General features: G+C 39.6%; 1 protein-coding gene across 2 annotated transcripts in view; it reads right to left on the reverse strand.

The window, feature by feature from the left end:
• PPM1D (protein phosphatase, Mg2+/Mn2+ dependent 1D) overlaps nt 1–21,483 on the reverse strand; it is a 58,038-nt gene extending 36,555 nt beyond the window's left edge. The window contains exons 1-2 of one of the 2 annotated variants that reach the window (XM_025440077.3): nt 20,802–21,483; nt 3,081–3,306 (exon numbers count right to left, since the gene is read on the reverse strand). In XM_025440077.3, coding sequence (XP_025295862.1) covers nt 3,081–3,306; nt 20,802–21,273 — 698 coding nt within the window. In that variant the 5' untranslated portion in view covers nt 21,274–21,483. Of the gene's footprint in view, nt 1–3,080; nt 3,310–20,801 lie in introns of both variants that reach the window. The other variant, XM_025440075.3, reaches the window with a different exon arrangement.
• Between the last annotated feature and the right edge of the window lie 587 nt (nt 21,484–22,070).

The following is a 22,070-nucleotide window of genomic DNA, read 5'->3' on the forward strand; positions in this document are numbered from 1 at the left end:
GGGCAGGCTCCCCACTCATTGCGGAGTCTACTTGTCTTCCTCTCCCTCTGTCCCTCCCCCTACTCACATGCACACTAGAGCTCTGTCTCTCAAATCTTTAAACATATATAGTTATTTTTCAATGAACTAACAAATAAGTAAAAATGTCTCTATTTTTAGTTTCTAAAATCATTATATATAGCCAATATAAACAAAAAGCTCTTCAAGGTAGGCCCTCAATTTTTAAGGGTATAAAGGGTTCCTAAACCCAAAAATATCCCTAAGAGTTTTTAATAACCTCAGAATACGAGAACTATATGTACAGCATAAAAAAAATCAAGTCATATCAGAAGAGACTGGTAACTATATTAAAACAAACTTCCATGTAGAAAACAAAATTCCAGGACCATAATTCAAAGCCAAATTATGAAAACAACACCTGAAACACATTACATCACATAAGACTAATTTCTCTAATTGTGAAGCAGCTCTTACATATTAATACAAAAAAAGGCTAATAACCATCTTCCCCCTAAAATGAACAGAGTATAAACAGAAATACACAGAAAAGGAAATATAAATAGTTGTTAAACAAATAAAAGATAGTCAACCTTTCTCATAAGACAAATTAAAATCAAAACATCACCAAGTTTCCCCCCATTAACCTAAAAGTCAGTATGATCAAAAGGTTCCAGAAGGATATTGTCAAGGGCATCTATATACTGACAGAAGTGTAAACTGGTACAACCTCATAGAGACTAATAGTTGTCAATATTCAAAACATACTCCTCTTTGGCCCAGCAAGTCCTTCTAGGAAATGATCTTACAAATATACTTGTATGTACAAAAAGATGCTTGTACGTGATTTTTCATTTTACAATAATGTCTGTAATAGTAAATAAAAAATAAACTTAAAAAGCAGAAACATTCTTCAATAGGAGACTAGTTAAATAAATGATGGTACATCTATATATGGTACAGCTTCATATCTGATTGTGTATTATGAGTCTCTCTCTATGAAAGGTTACACAACAATATTGGGTTTTGAGGGAGAGGGGAACTGTGAAGCCTGTGGAACAGCAGCAGCTGAGAGACTTTCTGAAGTATATCATTTTAGGCTACCTAAATTTTAATCAAATGAATGCTACCATTAAAAAAAAAACTACAGGGACGCCTGGGTGGCTCAGCAGTTGAGCGCCTGCCTTCGGCTCAGAGCATTATCCAGGGTCCAGGATTGAGTCCCGCATCAGGTTCCTTGTATATTATTATATACTTAAGCATTCTTGAGTTGTTGGGCCTTCAAGTATTTCCAGCCTTTAACAGTCATTAAACATTGCTATAATCACTGTTCCGATATTCTGGTCCACATTTCATATTTCTTTAGAGTACATTCCTGAAATTACTGAGTCTGTAAACATTTGAAGCTAGTGGGTATAAATTATATTCTATATTGTTCACACTAATTTATAATCCTACCAACAGGATTCCCATTTCAACAAAAATATTGAGAAGTATTTCTCTTTTTTAAAAATTTTGCTAACCCAACAGCAGGAAACAGTTTCATTTTAATAATTTTTTTTGCGGGGCACTGGGTGGCTTACTGGTTGAGCGTCTGCTTGTGAGGCTCAGGTCATGATCCTGGGGTCCTGGGATGGAGTCCCGCAATGGGCTCCCTTTAGGAAGCATGCCTCTCCCTCTGCCTATGTCTCTGCCTCAATCTCTCATGAATAAATAAACAAAATCTTTTAAAAAAATCAATAATTTTTTTTCAAATGTTTGCTATTCTTTTGTTTTTTTTTTTTTTTTTTTTTTTTACTCTTTTGCATTTTTATTATTGTTCAAAGTCCTCTCTTTATTCACTATCTGGGGGTGGCAGTGTTAAGGATGCAAATTCTTTACCCCAGTTAGTTTACTAATACTCTGAAAAAGTCTATTTTGATTTAATAGAAGAAAAATGAGGCAAGCAATAATATCATGGTAAGGCTTTAGTTAGAAGAACTATTTAGAAAATACTGGATTCTATTTAACTTGCCTCATTCCTTCAACTTCTAAAACTTAGTATTGGGATAATTTCTGAATTTTCTCATGATAAATAAATAAATAATAAATAAATAAATAAAATGTTCTCATGTTACTCATTCCTCTGATTTTTACAATAATCTTACATTTTAGTTTGCATCATAAAATATACTGAAGCCACTTTTAGTTTATAGCTTACAAATTACACATTAAGACAATAAGTTGAAAAAGACAAAAGAAAACAGTAAGAGGGATGCCTGGGTGGTTCAGTGGTTGAGCATGAGCCTGTGGCTCAGGGCATACTCCCAGAGTCCTGGGATAAAGCCCTACGGCAGGCTCCCCCTAAGGAGTCTGCTTCTCCCTCTGCTTATGTCTCTGCCTCTTTCTGTGTGTCTTTCATGAATAAATAAATAAAATCTTTCAAAAAAAAAAAAAAGAAAGAAAATAGTAAGAAAGGTTTGCAGCATATCTAACTTAGAAATCAAAGAAAAAAAACCTTAAGATTAATTTTTTTATTATTAAAGATTTTTATTTATTTATTCATGAGAGACAGAGAGAGAGATAGAGAGAGAAAGAGGCAGAGACATAGGCAGAGGGAGAAGCAGGCTCCCTGCAAGGAGCCCGATGTGGGACTCGATCTCTCGGTTCCTGGGATCAGGACCTGACCAAAGGCAGACGCTCAACCGCTGAGCCATCCAGGCGTCCTGCTTAAGATTAATTGTAACAAAATTCTATTCCCAAAGCCAGATTCAAATTGTTCTACTCTGGAACACTAACAGCTACTCTGTCCAGATTCCGAATGTCATGATGATCAGTATTTATGTAAAAGGTGATCAATAAATCTTTGTGTGTTTTATTTGACTCCCATGAAAATATTATTTCCCTCTGGATCTATTATCAGAAAACAGTCAACTCAAACTAACAAGATAAATATGAATGCAGATGGGTACTTCATCAGGCAAATTAAAAACTTATAATACTGAGAAATTAATCAAAAAGGAGTAACTGGTCAATCTGGTTAGTAAAGCAGAAAAGAACTAAATAGAACCAAGATAGGAAAGACAAAACAGCACAATGATTACCTCCCACCAAGTCCTTCGATTCGTTCTCTTTCCTTGGGAAGTTCTGGTTTATGGTCCTGTGTCACCTCCACAGCTCTGACAAAATCATCCTTCGGGTCATCCTGAATTCCAAGAACCACCCCTGAGTCACCCACGTGAGCTACATACATCTTCATGCCCCGTATGATGACCACACTGGCAGTTGTCCCTGACGTGCTGGGAAGACCTGTCATTGTCTTTGGCCATTCTGCTGTAATAAGAAATAAAATATTTTACTCTTCCAGATATAAACATTAATATTGTATCAGAATAAAAATGGCAACATGTCCACAATTAGCATGTTAAAACTTGAATTAGCATAGGATAAAATTTAAAAACATTTTGAAAGCTATTTGAAAAGAACTTGTGTTAATTCCTTCATCAACATATTAATAAATTAACTTTATAAATAATGTAATTATATTACAACCATCAAACAAATCCTAGGAGAAAAATATTACAGGACAGATTTACTAGTTCCACATGTCTTAGTCCTAACCTACATTTAGTGGGCGACGATGTGTTCAGAGTTTTGATACCTGTATAGCCAGTAGCTTAGCATCCATTTATTAATCTCTCTTTGAAAGGATTCTCAGAGGGATCCCTGGGTGGCGCAGCGGTTTAGCGCCTGCCTTTGGCCCAGGGTGCGATCCTGGAGACCCGGGATCGAATCCCACGTCGGGCTCCCGGTGCATGGAGCCTGCTTCTCCCTCTGCCTATGTCTCTGCCTCTCTCTCTCTCTCTCTGTGTGTGACTATCATAAATAAATAAAAATCTTAAAAAAAAAAAAAGAAAGGATTCTCAGAAAAAGCTACTTATTGTCGAAATAGTTACTTTGGATATTCAAAATCTAATAAATAACATTTTTATGAGCACTTACTGTGTACCAGGTTCTGTGCTAAGAGCTTTACATATATTATCTCAAATAATATTTACAACAAACCACTAAGATAGGTAAATTATTCCCATTATTTTCATTTCACAGATGAGGAATCAATCATTTTAATAGTTAAGAAAGTTGTTTAAGATAACTCAAATATTAAATGGCAGAGACCCAATATAATATATTTAATCCTAAAACCTTATATTGACTAATTACATTCATTTGTCATTTAAAAAATCTGAAATATTCTGGAATATTAAACAAACTACAATTTATAGTTCAAGACAGCCAACTGAATCCAAACACTGACATAGTCTCCTCACCAAATCCCACTGAAAGGACAGAATATAAATATTAGAAAAGTTCACAGCAGTCATGAAACACAGAGGAGGGTCAAAGCAAATCTGAGGAATCCCTTGAATCTTAAAGAATTAATATAATTACAATTATATTAAGGGAAAAATCAGAATGTAAAATCTATAATCCAATAAGTGAAAAGCACAGTCATAAAGAAGGCAATACATCAGTTTTCCCTGGTAACAGAGTCCTGAAAAGCTCAAACTCAGAGATTGGGCAAAGGCTGAGGTAGCAATCAATGATATAAGCTTGGCAGATTTATTTTAAAACTGCAAAACCTAGGTCAGCGCCTAAACTCTCCACACAGTAAAAGGTGAAACATTTTAGTTCCTATGCTACCAGTACCTATAATACTTCTCTTTTAAGCAAAGTGATGCATCTGTTGATAGAAACCACAGGGTCTCAACAGCGATGAGGTGGAAGAAATAGGACCTAAAAAACTTGATGTGGTGCCACACAACTTTCATAGCCACAAGGCTTCTCTAGTATATTCATTCTAATTAGAGTTCTTTTCTTTACATTATTACATATGCTGAAAAGACAGTTCTTGAATCCTACAAAGCGTCTCCTCATCCCATTCTACAGATAGAATCTACACTACAGAATCCCGTTACTCGCAGCAGAGGGCTAGTTGCGGTATATGAAATAATGACCCTCACAATTGCTGAGGGAAACCAGAATGGCTACCAATATTGATGAAGTCAGAAATTCATACACATACACATGTAAAACCATCTGCAACAGTACCAGACACCCAGTAAGTGCTCGATAAATGTTAATTTTTGTTGTTATAACCATTATTTATGAAGAACAAACAGCCTAAGAGGCATCAAGAGCAGTACACAAAGAGAAAACCGCCCCCAAGAAAATATCTGTGGAAGAATCAAAAGAATCTATAGACTACTGGCATTGATAAGGTCCAGTAAAGTTACTGAATATAAACATTGTTATATATAAAAAAAAATCCATGCTATTTCTGTAAATCACCACCAACAACAACAAAAAAAAATTACAAAATGTGACTTAAAAAAAGATACCATTCACAACAGCAACAAAAGGTATATGGTATCTAGGAACAATGCTAACAAATTTCTAACAAGACCTTTATGGAAAAGTTATAAACTAGTGGACCAAAAGAACAGAATAGTCAGCACAGAAACAGACCCATGCATCCTCAAACACCTGATATATGAACAGTGGAGAAAAGACGGACTTTCAGGGGCACCTGGGTGGCTCAGTTAAGCATCTGCCTTCAGTTCAGGTCATGATCCCAGGGTCTTGGGATGGAGCCTGGCATTGGACCCCTGTTCAGTGGGACGTCTGCTTCTCTCTCTCCCTTTGCCCCTCCTCCTTACTTGTTCCCCCTCCAAAGAAATAAACAAAATCTTAAAAAAAAAAAAAAAAGCTGACTTTCATTACATGGAATTGGGACAAGATTTTTAAAAAAGCAAAAACAAAAACACACTTTGGGTCTTTGATGCCAAGCACAAAAAAAAAAAACAAAAACAAAACAAAAAAAAAACACAATTAAATGACCTAATATGAAAATGAAAGCTAAAATGCTTAGAAAATATATAGGAAGGTACATTCATGACCTCAGAATAGGAAAGGTATTCCTAAAGACAAAGAATGGCCTCGCCATATAAAGAAAATGATTGAGAAGCTGTAATACCATCAAAATTAAGAATTTCTGTTCATCAGAAAATACCATTACTAGAGTTAAAAAGATTACAGACTCACAGAATGGAGTTTGTAATAACACACCACAGAAATGGTATCCAGAATATATTAAAATGCTCCTACAAAACAAATCAAGACAAACTATGCAACAGAAAAATGGACAAAAGGCTTGAACAGGGGGATGCCTGGGTGGCTCAGTGGTTGAGCGTCTGCCTCGGCTCAGGATGTGTGATCCCCACCTCGGGGGGGATCAAGTCCCACATCGGGCTCCCTGCGGAGGAGTCTGCTTATCCCTCTGCCTATGTCTCTGCCTTTCTCTTTGTGTCTCTCATGAATGAATGAATAAATAAATAAACCTTTAAAAAAAAAACAAGAAGGTTGAACAGGCCTTTTGCAAAAGAGGAAATCCAAACATGCAAAGGTGTTCAGCATTTCTAATCAATAGGGAAATACAAATTAAAAACCACAATGAGCTACCACTACTACATAATTATCAGATAGCATAAATTAAAATCTGACAACAGAAACTGTGATTAAGGGCAGTCCCAGTGGCTTAGAGGTTTAATGCCTCCTTCGACCCAGGGTGTGATCCTGGAGACCCAAGATCGAGTCCCACATCAGGCTCCCTGCATGGAGCCCACTTCTTCCTCTGCCTGTGTCTCTGCCTCTCTCTCTCTGTGTCTCTCATGAATAAATGAATAAAATCTTAAAAAAAAAAAAAAGAAAGAAAGAAACTGTGATTAAGAATGTAGAACAACATGTCCTATCAACTACTGGTGGGAGTATAAACTGATATAACCACTTTGGAAAATATCCAGACATTATCAAAAATTAAGATGTATACACTTTGACTACTTACTATCCCTAAATATATGCCATAAATTAATGTCCATGTACACACAGTACATATGAATGTTCAGAGCTACATTGCTCATACAGGCTGAGGAGCATCCAAACGTTCAATGTGACAACAAACTACACTACATGTAACATGTAAGAATCTCACAAGAAGCATCAGAGGAAAGCAAACAGCATGATTTTCTTCATAAGAAAACTATCATATTTACAAATAAGTAGTAAAACTATTAAGCAAATCAGGGCACCTTGCTGGCTCAGTCACCGGAGCATTCAATTCTTGATTGGGGTTTTGGGATTGAGCCTGATGCCCAGTATATAGATTACCTAAAAATAAAATCTTGGTGCGCCTGTATGGCTCAGTTGGTTATGCATCCAACTCTCGATTTCAATGAAGGTCATGATCTCAGGGTCCTGAGACTGAGCCCCACATCAGGCTCCACACTGAGTTCCGTGGAGCTTGCTTAAGATTCTCTCCCCACCCCCCTGCCCCTGCTCCACCCCTCAGGCTATCTTTAAAAAATAATAAATAAATAAAATCTTTTAAAAAAGAAAAAAAGGGACACCTGGGTGGCTCAGTGGTTAAAAACGTCTGTCTCAGCTCAGGGCATGATCCTGGAGTCCTGGGATTGAATCCCACATCAGGCTCCCTGCATGGAGCCTGCTTCTCCCTCTGCCTATGTCTGCCTCTCTCTCTCTGTGTCTCTCATGAATAAATAAATAAAATCTTAAAAGAGAAGAGAAGAGAAGAGAAGAGAAGAGAAGAGAAGAGAAGAGAAGAGAAGAGAAGAGAAGAGAAGAGAAGAGAAGAAGTTGGGCACCTAGGTAGCTCAGTTGATTAAGTGTGTCTACCTTTGACCCAAGTCATGAGCTCAGGGTCCTGGGATGGAGCCCCTCATTGGGCTCCCTGCTCAGTGGAGAGCCTGCTTCTCCCTCTCCCTCTGCCCCTCCTCCCTGCTTGTGCTTACTCTCTCTTAAATAAATTAGTAAAAAAAATTTTTTTTTTAAGGGAAAAAAAGTGATGCCTGGGTGGCTCAGTGGTTGGGCATCTGCCTTTGGCTTAGGGCATGATACCGGGATCTGGGATCCAGTCCCACATCATGCTCCCTGCAGGGAGCCTGCTTCTCCCTCTGCCTATGTCTCTGCCTCTCTCTCTCTGTGTCTCTCATGAATAAATAAAAAAACAAGTAAGTCCCTAGAACTATAGCCACAGAAGTCAGGATGATGGTTATCCTTTGAGAGACGATAATAATATGAGATGAGAAAAGACATATGGGAGCTTCTGTAGTATAGGCAACGTTCTCTTTCTTAACCATATGGTGTTCATTTTACAAGTCTTCATTGAAGTATACATTTATGTTTTATGGCCTTTTCTATATGTATACTATGTTATATTTCACAACTTGTTTAAAGTTAAAAAAAAAAAAAAAAGCAGCAGCAGCTGGAAGAAGGCATCAATTTTGCAGGCATAGATCACAGCATACAGCTCCCCCAGCCCACCTAGTTTCCCAGTTTGGTTACAGATATTACTCCTAGAACCTCAGCCTAGAGTGTGTTGAATGTTTCTTTAACCCTTTCAGCTATTTTGTGGATTAACAATAGCTCTTGCTAAAACCTTTTCTTTTCAAATTATAATAGATTCTGTTTTGTAGTTAAGAAGCTAAAAAATTAAAAATCTATTATCACGATAAGTATTAATGAGGTGAACTCCTGGAAAGAAAGGTTTTTTAAGCACATTCAGAAAATAAAATTTACCAGCTGTTTGCAAAAGGCACCTAAAACAAGACAGAAAAGAAGAAAAAGAGCTTTAAAAAAAAAAAAAAGGAGGGGATCCCTGGGTGGCTCAGCAGTTTAGCACCTGCCTTTGGCCCAGGGCACAATCCTGGAGTCCCAGGATTGAGTCCCATGTCGGGCTCCCGGCATGGAGCCTGCTTCTCCCTCCTTCTGTGTCTCTGCCCCTCTCTCTCTCTCTGTCTATCATGAATAAATAAATAAATAAATCTTTTTTTAAAGGATATTCAAATATACAATATTAACATTTAAATCATGTTTTTGGTCAAAAACCTTAATATCTACAAAGAACTATTCTGCAAAGATCTAAAAATATTGAACAATCCATGCTTTCTTCATTTGAAAAGTCAATCTTTTATCATGTTACATTTTGCCTAACCTTTTTCTAGACTCCTACACTAACTAATCTATTTATGGTTATTAGTATATGTGCTGCTGAAGCAAGCACTCTATTTATGGCTATTTTCATTAATTGGGAGTTTAAGGATCCTAAAATTATTATTCTTTTTCAATATTCAAAAAATTTTCCAAATAAACTTTAGAAGTAACTTGGAAATTTTAAAAAAAAGAACCCTGGGTCACCTGGGCAGGATAGTCATTTAGGCGCCAGACTCTTGGTTTAGGCTCAGGTCATGATCTCAGAGTTGTGAGATGAAGTCCTGCATCTGGTTCCAAGCTCAGAGTGGAATCTGCTTGAGATTCTCTCTCTCTCTCTCTCTCTCTTTCTCCCCCTCTACCCCTCCCACTCGTTCTCTCTCTATCAAATAAATAAATTTTTAAAAAAGCAAACTCTGTTGAGGTTCTGATTAAAACTGCAATAAATTTATGTATTAAGTAATCAACATCTTTCTAATTTGTCTTCCTTGTTTCTACTTTACAGTAGAAACAAAGATTAACATGTTAATCTTTAAATTTCTAAAAAATGACTTAAAACTAGGAGCGTATTAAAAAGATAGTACATGAATTCTAAGTATCTTTAAACAAGAAAATATGTATGAGCCATTAAAACAAAGACTAATAAATTTTATAATAAAACTATGAAATTTCTGAATGAAATAAAACTACTATAAATAAGTACAGAATGTATAAGTTCTTTGTGATAAGTTTAAAACTTGGAGTAGTCGTGTATTTACCATGTACCAAATAATATATACCAAGTTATCTAACTCTCAGGAGATAAGTAAGTACTACCATCATCTTTATTTTAGAGATGAGGATGCTCCAGATAAGAGAAGTTTCACCCAAGGTCATAAAGGTAATAAGTGGAAAATCTGAGATTCATCAACCCCAGGCAATACAACATACTCCAATCACTGTGCTAAGGGTTGTTACAGAATTCTAATGCCAAAGTAGTAAGATTTAAAAGCCTTCAGAAAAGCAATTTGAAAACAAGTACCTACAACCATCAGATGTACATTCTTTCAACAAATAATTCAGCTTTGAGAATTTTTTTCCTGAGGGAATAATCCAGATGAAGCATAAAGCTATGTGGCTTTCACTTGAGCCCTTATTTACAGTACTAAATATAGTGTGCACCTGTCTAGCACCCCCCCATTCCCTCTAGTTCTAGCATCCCAATTTTTGTTCTGGAGTACATAGCTTCCACTGTATGCAGTCTTCCTCTAATGCAACTGAAAAACTTGCTTGCTCCTAGCCTAGAGGTAGGCAAATGACCTAACCTAAATCAGACTCAGATATTTGTGTCTTTTTTAAAGGCACAATGCCAGAAAACTGTGGCGTTGATCCACCTCAGAGATTCAAATCTTTCTCTTTTTTTTTTTTAATTTTAAAAGATTTTATGTATTTATTCATGAGAGACACACAGAGAGAGGTAAGAGACACCGGCAGAGGGAGAAGCAGGCTCCCTGCGGGGAGCCCAAAGCTAGACTCAATCCCAGGATCCTGGGATCAAGACCTGAGCCAAAGGCAGATGCTCAACCACTGAGCCATCCAGGCAGCCCAGATTCAAACCTTTCAATGCGTATTCACTACTCTGGTTATGTCCACTCCCGAGACCTGGTTTAATCTTCAGTTAATTCTGTGATCTACCCAATGTCCTTCCAATAAACTCCCATGTTCCCTTCCTTCCTTAATGTAGACCAAGTTAGTGTTGCTTTCAAAGAACTGTAATATAAAATTTGTATCACAAATAGGCTATAGGCGACTAACCCACAGAAAAATGTCATTTAGTTACTGAACCAGTAAGGGATAGAAGGCTTCAGGACTCTCATTCATATTCCATATGGTAACAAACTAGCCCACGGTATACAGTGGTAAGATAAGGGCTGGCCTTATCATTAAAGAAATAGTAAACAGATAAATAGTCTGTAGTTAGCATACTAGCTTAGAACTGTGGTAATAAAACTTTTCTGGTTCAGCTAATGCAAACATTGAAACCTGGCCTCAGGCATATGACTCTGTCAAACAAATTTGTCATAACAAATTTGTTATGACTGACTGATATGATTTGGTATAATGGATTATGAATTAAATTGTATCTCTCCAAAAAAGATATCTGAAGTCCCAACACCCAGTACCTCAGGATGTGACCTTATTTGGAAATACGGTTTTTAGGGAGGTAATCAAGTTAAAATAAGATTAGGGTGGGTCCTGACCCAATATGACTGGTGTTCCCGTAAAAAAAGGGAATATTCTAACACAAAGACAAACACAAAGAAGGAAGATAATGTAAATATACATAGGGAGAAGATGACCATGGGACTAGAGTACTAGAATGATGACACACCTACAAGTCAGGGAATGCCAGGGATTGCCAGTAAACACCAGAAGCCAGAAGTCTCCCTTAGAGCTTTCAGAGTTGAGTAGAGAGAGAGCATAGTCCTGCCAACACCTAGATTTTGAACTTTAGGCCTCCAAAACTGAGATAATAAATCTTTTTTAAGTCAACCAAGTTTCAGTACTTTGTTACAGCAGCTCTAGAAAACGAACACAGTGAAACAGAGGAAATAATTACTCTATTACATGCATATGAATCCCACATATCCACTCCCATGAAAGGTTCAGATGACTGTCTTCAATTCTCTTTTTTCAAGGTTTTATTTATTTATTCAAGAGAGACACAGAGAGAGAGGAAGAAACACAGGCAGAGGGAGAAGCAGGCTCCAACGCAGGGAGCCCAATGTGAGACTCGATCCTGGGTCTCCAGGATCACACCCTGGGCAGAAGGCGGCGCTAAACCGCTGAGCCACCTGGGCTGCCCCACTTTCTTCAATATAAATGCTTATGGAAACAATTAGGTAATATCAAAATCTTTTAAACACATTTTATTGACTCTTCTCTCTAGGCAAGGAATGAAAGAGGGTGAAAATAAAATTGGTTCCTTGATCTGTGTGGGGATGGGAGAACCTGGAGGTGACAGATCAGATAGTAATACTTAATAACCCAAAGCAAAGCTGGTAGGGTTACCTTACCTAATTGACATCAGGACAGTAGAAAAAAATGGATCTTAAGAATGGTCACTCACAAGGCCTTATTTGATTCAAAGAACCAAAAGCAAAACAAAACAAAACAAAGAAAAACCAAAAAACTTTCCAAGTTTAGTTTAAGGAGTACTGTTAATCTTCCTCAAAATGGTATATGGCCATTTTTACATGTAGTTGTACACTGAGAAAAGAGAAATACCCACATCATTGAGTAACAGCTGAGGCTTTAAGATAATTCTGGAGCTATAAAACAAAACCACAGTCCACTGGTCAAGAGCTAGGCTGATGGAGGTCAAGTACTAAGTAAGATTTTGAATCCAGTCTACATCAGACTCAGTGGAATCCCAAACCTATCTTAGTAGTTTAGTCCCCAAATAACAGCAGCAACAAATAGCTTCCCCTCATACCTCGTAATTGACGGGTCAGCAAAAAAGGCTAAGTGTAAGATTTTAGAGCACCTCACCAAAGATACTCTCCTCCAAAATAGTAAATTAAAACATTACCCCACCTCTCGAAGAATCACAAAGATTGGCTGTCACCATTAAAACAAAAAGCAGGGGATCCCTGGGTGGCGCAGTGGTTTGGCGCCTGCCTTTGGCCCAGGGCACGATCCTGGAGACCCGGGATCAAATCCCACGTCGGGCTCCCGGTGCATGGAGCCTGCTTCTCCCTCTGCCTATGTCTCTGCCTCTCTCTCTCTCTATGTGTGTGTGTGACTATCATAAATAAATAAAAATTTTAAAAAAAGATTTAAAAAATAAAATAAAATAAAATAAAACAAAAAGCAGAAATGGAGATCCTACAAATTTAATTCTGTAGTTTGACCACTGCAAAAGTCTGATTGCTCTTGGAAAATGACAATGGATTATATTCAAACGGTGATCCTAAATGCAGCTGCTGTTTCTGATTTATCCTCTTTAGTGAAAAAAATAAACATAGCCTTAGCTATCTGGTATGTGTGCAGTAGCAAGGCCCTGATGAAACTACTATCTAAATTCCTGGAGAGGGATCCCTGGGTGGCGCAGCGGTTTGGCGCCTGCCTTTGGCCCAGGGCGCGATCCTGGAGACCTGGGATCGAATCCCACATCGGGCTCCCGGTGCATGGAGCCTGCTTCTCCCTCTGCCTGTGTCTCTGCCTCTCTCTCTCTCTCTGTGACTATCATGAATAAATAAATAAAATCTTAAAAATAATAAAATAAAATAAAATAAAATAAAATAAAATAAATTCCTGGAGATATCCAGGCTTTGATCTTTCCAAGACCTGTTACTTTAGGTTTGCTTTTTCTTTTTTGCATGAATAATTCAAAGAATTTCTTTTTCTTGAACTGATAGAAACTAAATGGCCAATGAGATATGCTACTATCACTCCCAAATACACTTACATTATCTAATTCCTACAAACAAGGGCATTCTCTCTCCTACATACCCACAATCAACAATCAAAATCAGGAATCTACATCTAATCTATATATCTCATTCAAACTTTTATCAATTATCCTAGTAATATGCTTTATAATGAAAGCATAAAATTCAGGACCTCTTTATTATATTTACTCATCATGTTTTTTTAGTTTTTCAATCTGGAACAATTCTGTTTCCTTGATGCTTTTTAAGAGTACTAGACCAATCATTTCAAGAATGTCTCTCCATTTGGGTTTGTTTCATGTTTCTTCATGTTTGTATTTGGACTATGCATTTTTGGCAGGAATATCACAGAAGTGTTAAATATGATCTTCTCATTGCAGGCAGTATATAATTTCAATTTACCCTTAAAAATGATGCTACCATTGGTCACTTGATAAGGTGGTATCTTTTTTTTTTTTTTAAGATTTTATTCACTTATTCATGAGAGAGACACACACACACACACAGAGAGAGAGAGAGAGAGAGAGAGAGAGAGAGAGAGAGAGATTGGCAGAGACACAAGCAGAGAGAGAAGCAGGCTCCATGCAGAGAGCCTGATGGGACTCAATCCCAGGTCTCCAGGATCACACCCTGGTCCGAAGACCAGGTGCTAAACCACTGAGCCACCCAGGGATCCCCAGATAAGGTGATATCTACCAGGTTTCTCCACTAATCTTTCCCCCCTTGTAATGAATAAGTATTTTGCAGGAAGATAATCTGAGATAATATAAAAATCCTTGTCTTGTAGTGGGTTGAATGGTCCCTTCTCCCCCATGAAAGATAGGTCCACGTAGAACCTGTGAATGTGACCTTATTTGGGAAAAGGGTCTTTGCAGATCTAATTAGGTTAAAGATCTTAAGAGATCATCCTGGATTATAGTGGGCCCTAAACCCAAAAACAAGTGTCCTTAAAAGAGAAGGGGAAAAGACACAGAGGAGGTGATATTAAGACAGTGGAGAATAGGAAAATACATCTACAAGCCAAGAAATGACAAGGATTGCTGGCAGCCACCAGAAGCTAGGAGAGAACATGGAACAGATTCTCCCTCAGAGCCTCTAAAACGGAGGCTATTACCTTGATGTCAGACTTCTGGCCTCCAGAACCATGAGAGAATAAATTTCTGTTGTTTTAAGCTACCCCAAAACAATTTAGGATAAGACCAGTTCCTTCATAATTCCTTTGGTCATATTCTTTAAAGTACGTGCTCTGATCCTCAGTCAAACTAAGTTAACAAAATTTCCACTTTAACTAAACTGTAATTAAAATTAAAAATGTAATCAAAAAAAGGGAAAAAAAATTTAAGATTTTATTTATTTATTCATGAGAGACACAGTGAGAGCAAGAGAGGCAGAGACACAGGCAGAGGGAAAAGCAGGCTCCATGCAGGGAGCCCGATATGGGACTGGATCCTGGGACTCCAGGATCATGCCCTGGGCCGAAGGCAGGCACTAAACCTGCTGAGCCACGCAGGGATCCCAAAAAAGGAAAATTTTATTTTATTTTATTTTATTATTATTATTTTTTTATGATAGTCACACAGAGAGAGAGAGAGGCAGAGACATAGGCAGAGGGAGAAACAGGCTCCATGCACCGGGAGCCCGATGTGGGATTCGATCCCGGGTCTCCAGGATCACGCCCTGGGCCAAAGGCAGGCGCCAAACCGCTGCGCTACCCAGGGATCCCAAAAAGGAAAATTTTTTAAATCTTTTTTTACTATATTAATTACCTGCATTTTATTATTTTGGAATCATTTTATACCAGCAAAAGTAATACATGCATGCCACACACATACCCTCTCTCTAGCAATTTCTGAAATATTGACACTGCTTAATAATATTGAAAATCAAAACTAAGGCGAAGTAAGGAACACTTAGTACCGCAAAAAAAAATTCTGTATATCATATTTCTCTATAAAAACTGTGGTAAATTTCCCACAATCACATCAAAGATCACATTTACTGCAACAGCATACTGTTATCTTTCCAGTGGCTCTCTTGATAATATTGAGTAAATAAATCATAGTTCAATACAGAAGAATTAAAACTGCAATTTGTTCACTACTTTCTTTGAACTATCAAAAGAAAGAGGCAAAAAGAACATTACTTCAAATAAATAAACCTTAAAAAAGCACAAACTTTAAAACATGGTATCTTAGAAGGCAAGCATAACACAAGAACATACAGGTGAATATACATATATTAGATGCATGTTACAACTTGAGATAGATCAAGAAGTAATGAAAATAAGAGAATAACATTTAAAAACCGGACTTAGGGCAGCCTGGGTGGCTTAGCAGTTCAGCGCCGCCTTCAGCCCAGGGTGTGATCCTGGAGACCCGGGATGGAGTCCCACGTCAGGCTCCCTGAATGGAGCCTGCTGCTTTCTCTGCCTGTGTCTCTCTGCCTCTCCCTCTCTCTGTGTTTCTCATGAATAAATAAATAAATTCTTAAAAAATAAAAAATAATAAATCCCTTTAAAAAATGGACTTTAATTCCACTTCTAGGGTTTCTACCCAAAAGAACTGAAAACAGAGTCAATTACATACCTCTCTGTTCACAGAAGCATTATTCACAATAGCCAAAAGGTGGAAACAACCCAAAATGTCCATCAACAGATGAATGGATAAACAAAATGTCATATACACACAGGATAGAATACTATTCACCATTAAAAAGGAAAAAATTCGGGAGACCTGGGTAACTCAGTGGTTGAGCATCTGCCTTTGGCTCAGGTCATGAACCTGGGATATGGGATCGAGTCCTGAATCCAGCTCCCTTACAGGGAGCCTGCTTCTCCCTCTTCCTTTGTCTCTGCCTCTCTGCACCCCCCTCCCCCGTGTATGTGTATGTGTGTCTCTCATGAATAAATAAATAAATCTTTAAAAAAAAAAAAAAGGAAAAAATTCTGATACATGCTGTAATTTGGATGAAACTTAAAGACATTATGCCAAGTGAAATAAGACACAAATGGACAAACATTGTATGCATTCCACTTATAGGAGGTACCTATAATAGGCAAATTCATAGTGACACAATGTAAAACAGAGGTTACCAAGGGCTTGGAAAGAGAGTAATGGGGAATTATAGTTAATGGTCACAGAGTTTCTATAGGGGATGAACAAATTCTGAAAATGGACAGTGGTGATGGGTGCACACCACTGTGAATATACTTAATACCACTGAATTGTACACATAAAATTGGCTAAAATGAAAAAAAAATTGGCTAAAATAGTAAATCTTGTATGTATTTTACCAGTTTTTCATTTCAACCACAGAACTTCCACTAAACTAGCAGCTACTTTGAGCAAGGAATCTACTCTAATAGGTTAATTACAAGTACATAAGACACTTCCACCCAACCAAAGACCTCAGGATTTACCTGAAAGGCAGATAAAACATAATGTTTATCTCACAGTGGTCTGTGTGATCTTTACAGGGATTTCACAAAGCCAAAATTATTTTCATAATTCTAAGAGTTTATTTCCCCTTTTCACTGTGTTGACATTTGCAACGATGTTTCAAAAACAGTGGTAAAACTGCTGGTGCCTTAGCAAGAATCAAGGCAGTGACACCAAACTGAGACAGTTGTCACTGTATTCTCCATAACCACCCACTTATAGTTTAAAAAAAAAAAAAAAAAAAAGGCAAACCAGTTTTACTTAAGAATGTCCTTGATGTTGCAATAAAGATTAATTTCATTAAGCCTCCACCCATGAATACACGTCTTTTCACGATCTGAATGACAAAAAGGGAAGTATGTACAAAAGGCTTCAGTTACATATTATGGCTATCTAAAGGAACAGTACATCTGACTCTGCAAGTTATGAAATGAACTAACCCCAATTTTCATGGACCATCATTTTTACTTGGAAGACTGATGAACTATGTTAATAAGATTTGGGCACTTGGCATACATTTTTCTTCAAAATAAACAAAGTGAGCCTTTCCCTTCAAGAAAAACAACTGTTAATATTGGTTGCCAGTAATAAATTTCTAATTGCTGCTTAAAAAGTTACATTTTGGAAAATCTATATCCACTACAGTAAACTTGATAGCTTCCCAATCTTAATTGGGAAATACTGATAAATGTAATGCTTTCATATCGCATAATAAAATACGTCAATATTTGGAAGATCTGCATAATTTAGTGAAATGCTATTTTCAAAACGACTAATGTACCATGTCATAAATTACATGAGTAAAAGATTCAAAGTGCAAGACAGGGGCATCTGGGCGGTTCAGTCAGTTAAGCATCTGCCTTCCACTCAGGTCATGATCCTAGGGTCCTGGGACCCACCTCTGCATCACGCTCAAGAGGGGTGTCTGCTTCTCCCTCTGTCCCCTCTCCCCCACCCATGCTTGTGCTCCCTTTCCCTCTCAAATAAATAAATAATCTTTTTAAAAGTACAAGACAGACCAATGCATTTTAATGTAAAACTACAAAAAGGCCTTTGATAAGGTTTCAGGTTCCATTTTTTACTAACCATAAGAAATGATTACTTTGGCATACAATATCCAGAATTATCTGAAAACACTACAAACTATTCCTCCCTTTTCCTACTATATATGTGAGGCTGCCTTCTTTATATACTTCAACCAGACAACACAGCACAACAGAGTGCAGAAGCAGATATGAGAATATTTATTTAGGTATTTCAGAAGAATGACTTTTCATTTAAATCACATTAATAATGAATGCTTATTGAATAGTTATAATGAATTATGACTAGTATATTCACTTAAATATATTAACATATATTTAATTTATTTTTAATAGTAATAAATATTTTTACATTTCCTCAGTTTTAATTTCTCTTTAAGTTTTAATGTGACAGATGTAGCCCACACAAACAAAAGCTCTTCAGGGTCCTCAATCATTTAAGAGTAAAAAAGGTTCTAAGAGCAAAAAGTTTGAGAAGCACTGCTATAATCTAACGAGCACTACAAAAGTAGACACAAAGGATGGTTAATTCCAAAAGAAAAAAAATATATATTCCAAAAGAAACCCAAGTCTTCACAGAAGAAAACACATTGACTTAGAAATTGAGTTTTTCAGTATTTTTTTTGGGGGGAGAATTCAAGAAAATGGAATATTTCAATGTGCCCTGGGAAAAAAGTGAGTAGACTAATGTGTTAGAAATGTTAACAGATAAAATTAACAGGGAGTCTAAAATTGTAATGGGAAGGGCTTGGATTATAAATTGCAGAGTTTGTTTATATTATAGAAAATGAGGAGCCACTCATGAATTTGGGACTGAAGCACAATTTTTCTTAAAAACCTCCATCTCTTATGTCAAGACTTTCACGTACTCAGCACTGCTTTCTTTTTTTTTTTTTTTTTTTTTTTTTTAATTCGAGTTTTGAGGATGGCGTACAACCCTTAGCTGTGGAACAAAGCAAACTTAAATTTTTGTTTGGGTATACAAAGCTCTAAATCATGCCTCATAGGAGTTCAAGTTTGACTCAAAAAGCATGTGTATGTCAAAAAAATATACACATTCACATCTGACAGCACGGTCCCTGCCTTATTAAAATGCTCAAGTAACAGGGTTTATACTTTATCCTTTTAACTCAAGTATATGGTAAATTCATGCTGCTCCAAAAGTACTGCAAAATAAGCAGGCCTGTAAATAGTTCTTTGTGTCTAATCTTCCTCTATCTTGTTATCTTGGTGTCCACTGCCGGTTGCCCTGCAGGCAAAGGAATGACATATTTCTGGAATATACTGCAGTGCTTTCAGCTCTGCTCTGCCTACACAAAAACAAAACAAATAATAGGGGCCTCTGGGATTGGATGGGAAACGCCTCTGACAGGAAGACTGGTTGTTCTATGAGTCAATCAAACAATTTTTGGCAGGAAGCCAGGCAAATAGAAAACAGACTTTGAAAGGAACTGGTCTACAACTCTATGACAATACGGAAGAAAGAAAAGAAAGAAGAAAAGAAGAGAAGAGAAGAGAAGAGAAGAGAAGAGAAGAGAAGAGAAGAGAAGAGAAGAGAAGAGAAGAGAAGAGAAGAGAAGAGAAGAGAAGAGAAGAGAGAAGAGAGAAGAGAGAAAAGAAAAGAAAAGAAAAGAAAGAAAAGAAAAGAAAAGAAAAGAAAGAAAAGAAAAGAAAAGAAGAAAAGAAAAGATCTCCATTATTTGACCAATCTTTACCCTCTTCTCTGTTCCTCTGCAGAAAATAAAGCAACATTATGCTACGATAAACAAGAGGATTTTTTTCTAAACCAGTTATTATCTTGTCTCTAAAAGAAGACTCCTGTCATTTATACAGAGCAATGGATAAGCAGTTATAAGTCTGTACGATAACATTTACTGGGTACAGAAACACTGGATGCTTTGGAAAACATCCGAAGTTTAGATGAAACTACAACTCCAACGAATTTTTTAGAAAGTACACTATTTCCTTTTGGCGTAGCTTCTTTTCTCTTGTTACTGTGACGAGCAGTTAACAACTTTTAACCAGTAACTGGTGAGACCTATCTGACAGCAAGTAGCTAAGACAACCACAAAAGAAAGTGTGCTTTTTACAAAGCCCCAGAAGTTAACACACACTCCTAACGTGGGGCCAGCTTAAGAGGTAGCAACGCGCATTCCTCGCTTTTGTTGTTCATAAGCAGTACAAACATAAATACCCTAAACACATTTTTTTTTTTTTTTTTTTTTTAATGCTCGACACAACCGCATTCCTCCCAAGACTAAGTTGCTGGATGACTACATTTAATCTTCTTAAATTAGTTTCTAGTACACTTCAGCTACCAGCCGCCTGGGGTCAATATGGAGAGCTGACACCAGCCGTAGGAGGCAACCCGACCGGGGCAAGTCCTTCAAGAGCAAAATCATGACAGATTCTAAGGAAGCACTCTCATTTCTGCCGTCCCCCCCCCCCCCCCGCTTCCTTTGCGTGTGGCCCAGGTAGCTACGCATTTCCAATTCGTCTTTTGGCCAAAATCTGGCGCCAGGTTTCAAACACATGTATCCGCAGCCTTACCACCAAAAGTGAAGCCGGGAGAGGACCGCGCGTCCCTGGATCCCGGGAGGGTGGAAGGACGGCGCGGGGCGGCTGCGGGATGCGGGACGCGGGACGCGGCCATCCGCATCTCTCCCAAGGTTACTCCGCCCAGCTCTCCGCCCCGGAAAGCGCCAGCGGACCGAGGGGACACTTCGCTTCTACCACTGGGCACTTCGTAGCGCTCCCGCAGCCGGGGGCCCACGCGGGGGCCGGCGCTCCGAGAAGAGCCCTCCACTGCCCCGAAAAAGAGGCGGGCGGCAAACCAGCAGCGAACTTACCCAGTTTCTTCCACATGGCGAGGTGACAAGCGAGGAAGCCTTTGCGGATGGCAGCGCAAACCTTCGCCGGCTCGGACGACGTGAATCCCTTCTGCTTCTTGATGAAACCCCACAAATGCTCCCGGGCAAACTGTGCCGCCTCCCGCCCGCCGTGCCCGTCGCACACGGCGAAGAATGCCACTGAGGAGCGGCGGCGGCAGCAGCGCCCGGGAGCTGGCGAGGCCGCGGCGTCCGGGGGAGGGTCGCGAGCCTCTCGGGCTGCGGCCGCTGGGCCTTTCCCCGGGACTTCGCTGCCAGCGGGAGCCGGCGGGGACGGCCGCGGAGGCGACGGCTGCGAGAGCGACCGCCGCGGCCAGGGCTTTTCTTCAGCCGTCGGCTCGGGCTCCACCACGATCTGAGTAACGTCCTCCATGTACTTCCTCCCGCCCTGGTCGGAGAAGACGCTCACTCCCAGCGAGTACAGCCCCGCCATGGCCGGCTGGCTGGGATCCCGCCGGTCCCACGCAGCCCGCCGAATCCGGCGGCGGGAGACGCACTCAGCGCCCGCCGGCCAACTATTGTTTATCTTCGACGACGGCGAGAGGGGGGAGGGGGCGGTCCCGGAGGGGGGGCGCGCGATGTCGGGACTTGTCCGCGAGAGCTGGGCCGGAGCTCTAGGGCGAGAGGAGCCGAGCCGCTGCGCCTGCGCGGTGCGCTTCCCCGCCTGCCCGCGCCCACCACACAAATCAGACGTTCTCCCGGGCTGTCGTCACTCGGCTCTCCGGGCCCGGCCAATCCGGAGTCGAGTTGCGGCGAGCCCGCCCTCCGCCCCAAACCCTCGCTCCTCGCGGCAACGGCCGGCCTCCGGCCTCCGGCCTCCTGCGCGGGCGCGGGCGCGGGCGCGGGCGCGGGGCCGGCGCGCCGCGGGCTGGGCTTCTCTCCTTCGCTTTGGGGGTTTCCGTCGCCTGCCGAGCACTTACCGAGCAACTTGAGCTGTCACCTTTTTGGCTCGGTCGCCGGGATCGTGATGCAGCCCTCCGCCCTCGGCATTGCGCTGCTCGCCTACGGGGATAGCCGCGTAGGCTCGGGCCTCCCCCGAGCGTAGAGGAGCGGGGCGGGGGGCGGGGGGGGCACCTTCCATTCCTTGGAGTGAAATGGCGGGAAACCTCCCTTTTGGAAGGTCGTTTGTGAGCAGGCTGGAAGAAGCGTTGATCTCTTGAACTGGATTTGGGTGGGATGTACCCGACTGGGAGTTTGAGGCAGGCAAATCCAGTTTGTGTTGTTAAGGAA

This window comes from Canis lupus, chromosome 9, assembly GCF_003254725.2.
Source record: "Canis lupus dingo isolate Sandy chromosome 9, ASM325472v2, whole genome shotgun sequence".
Classification (NCBI taxonomy): domain Eukaryota; kingdom Metazoa; phylum Chordata; class Mammalia; order Carnivora; family Canidae; genus Canis; species Canis lupus.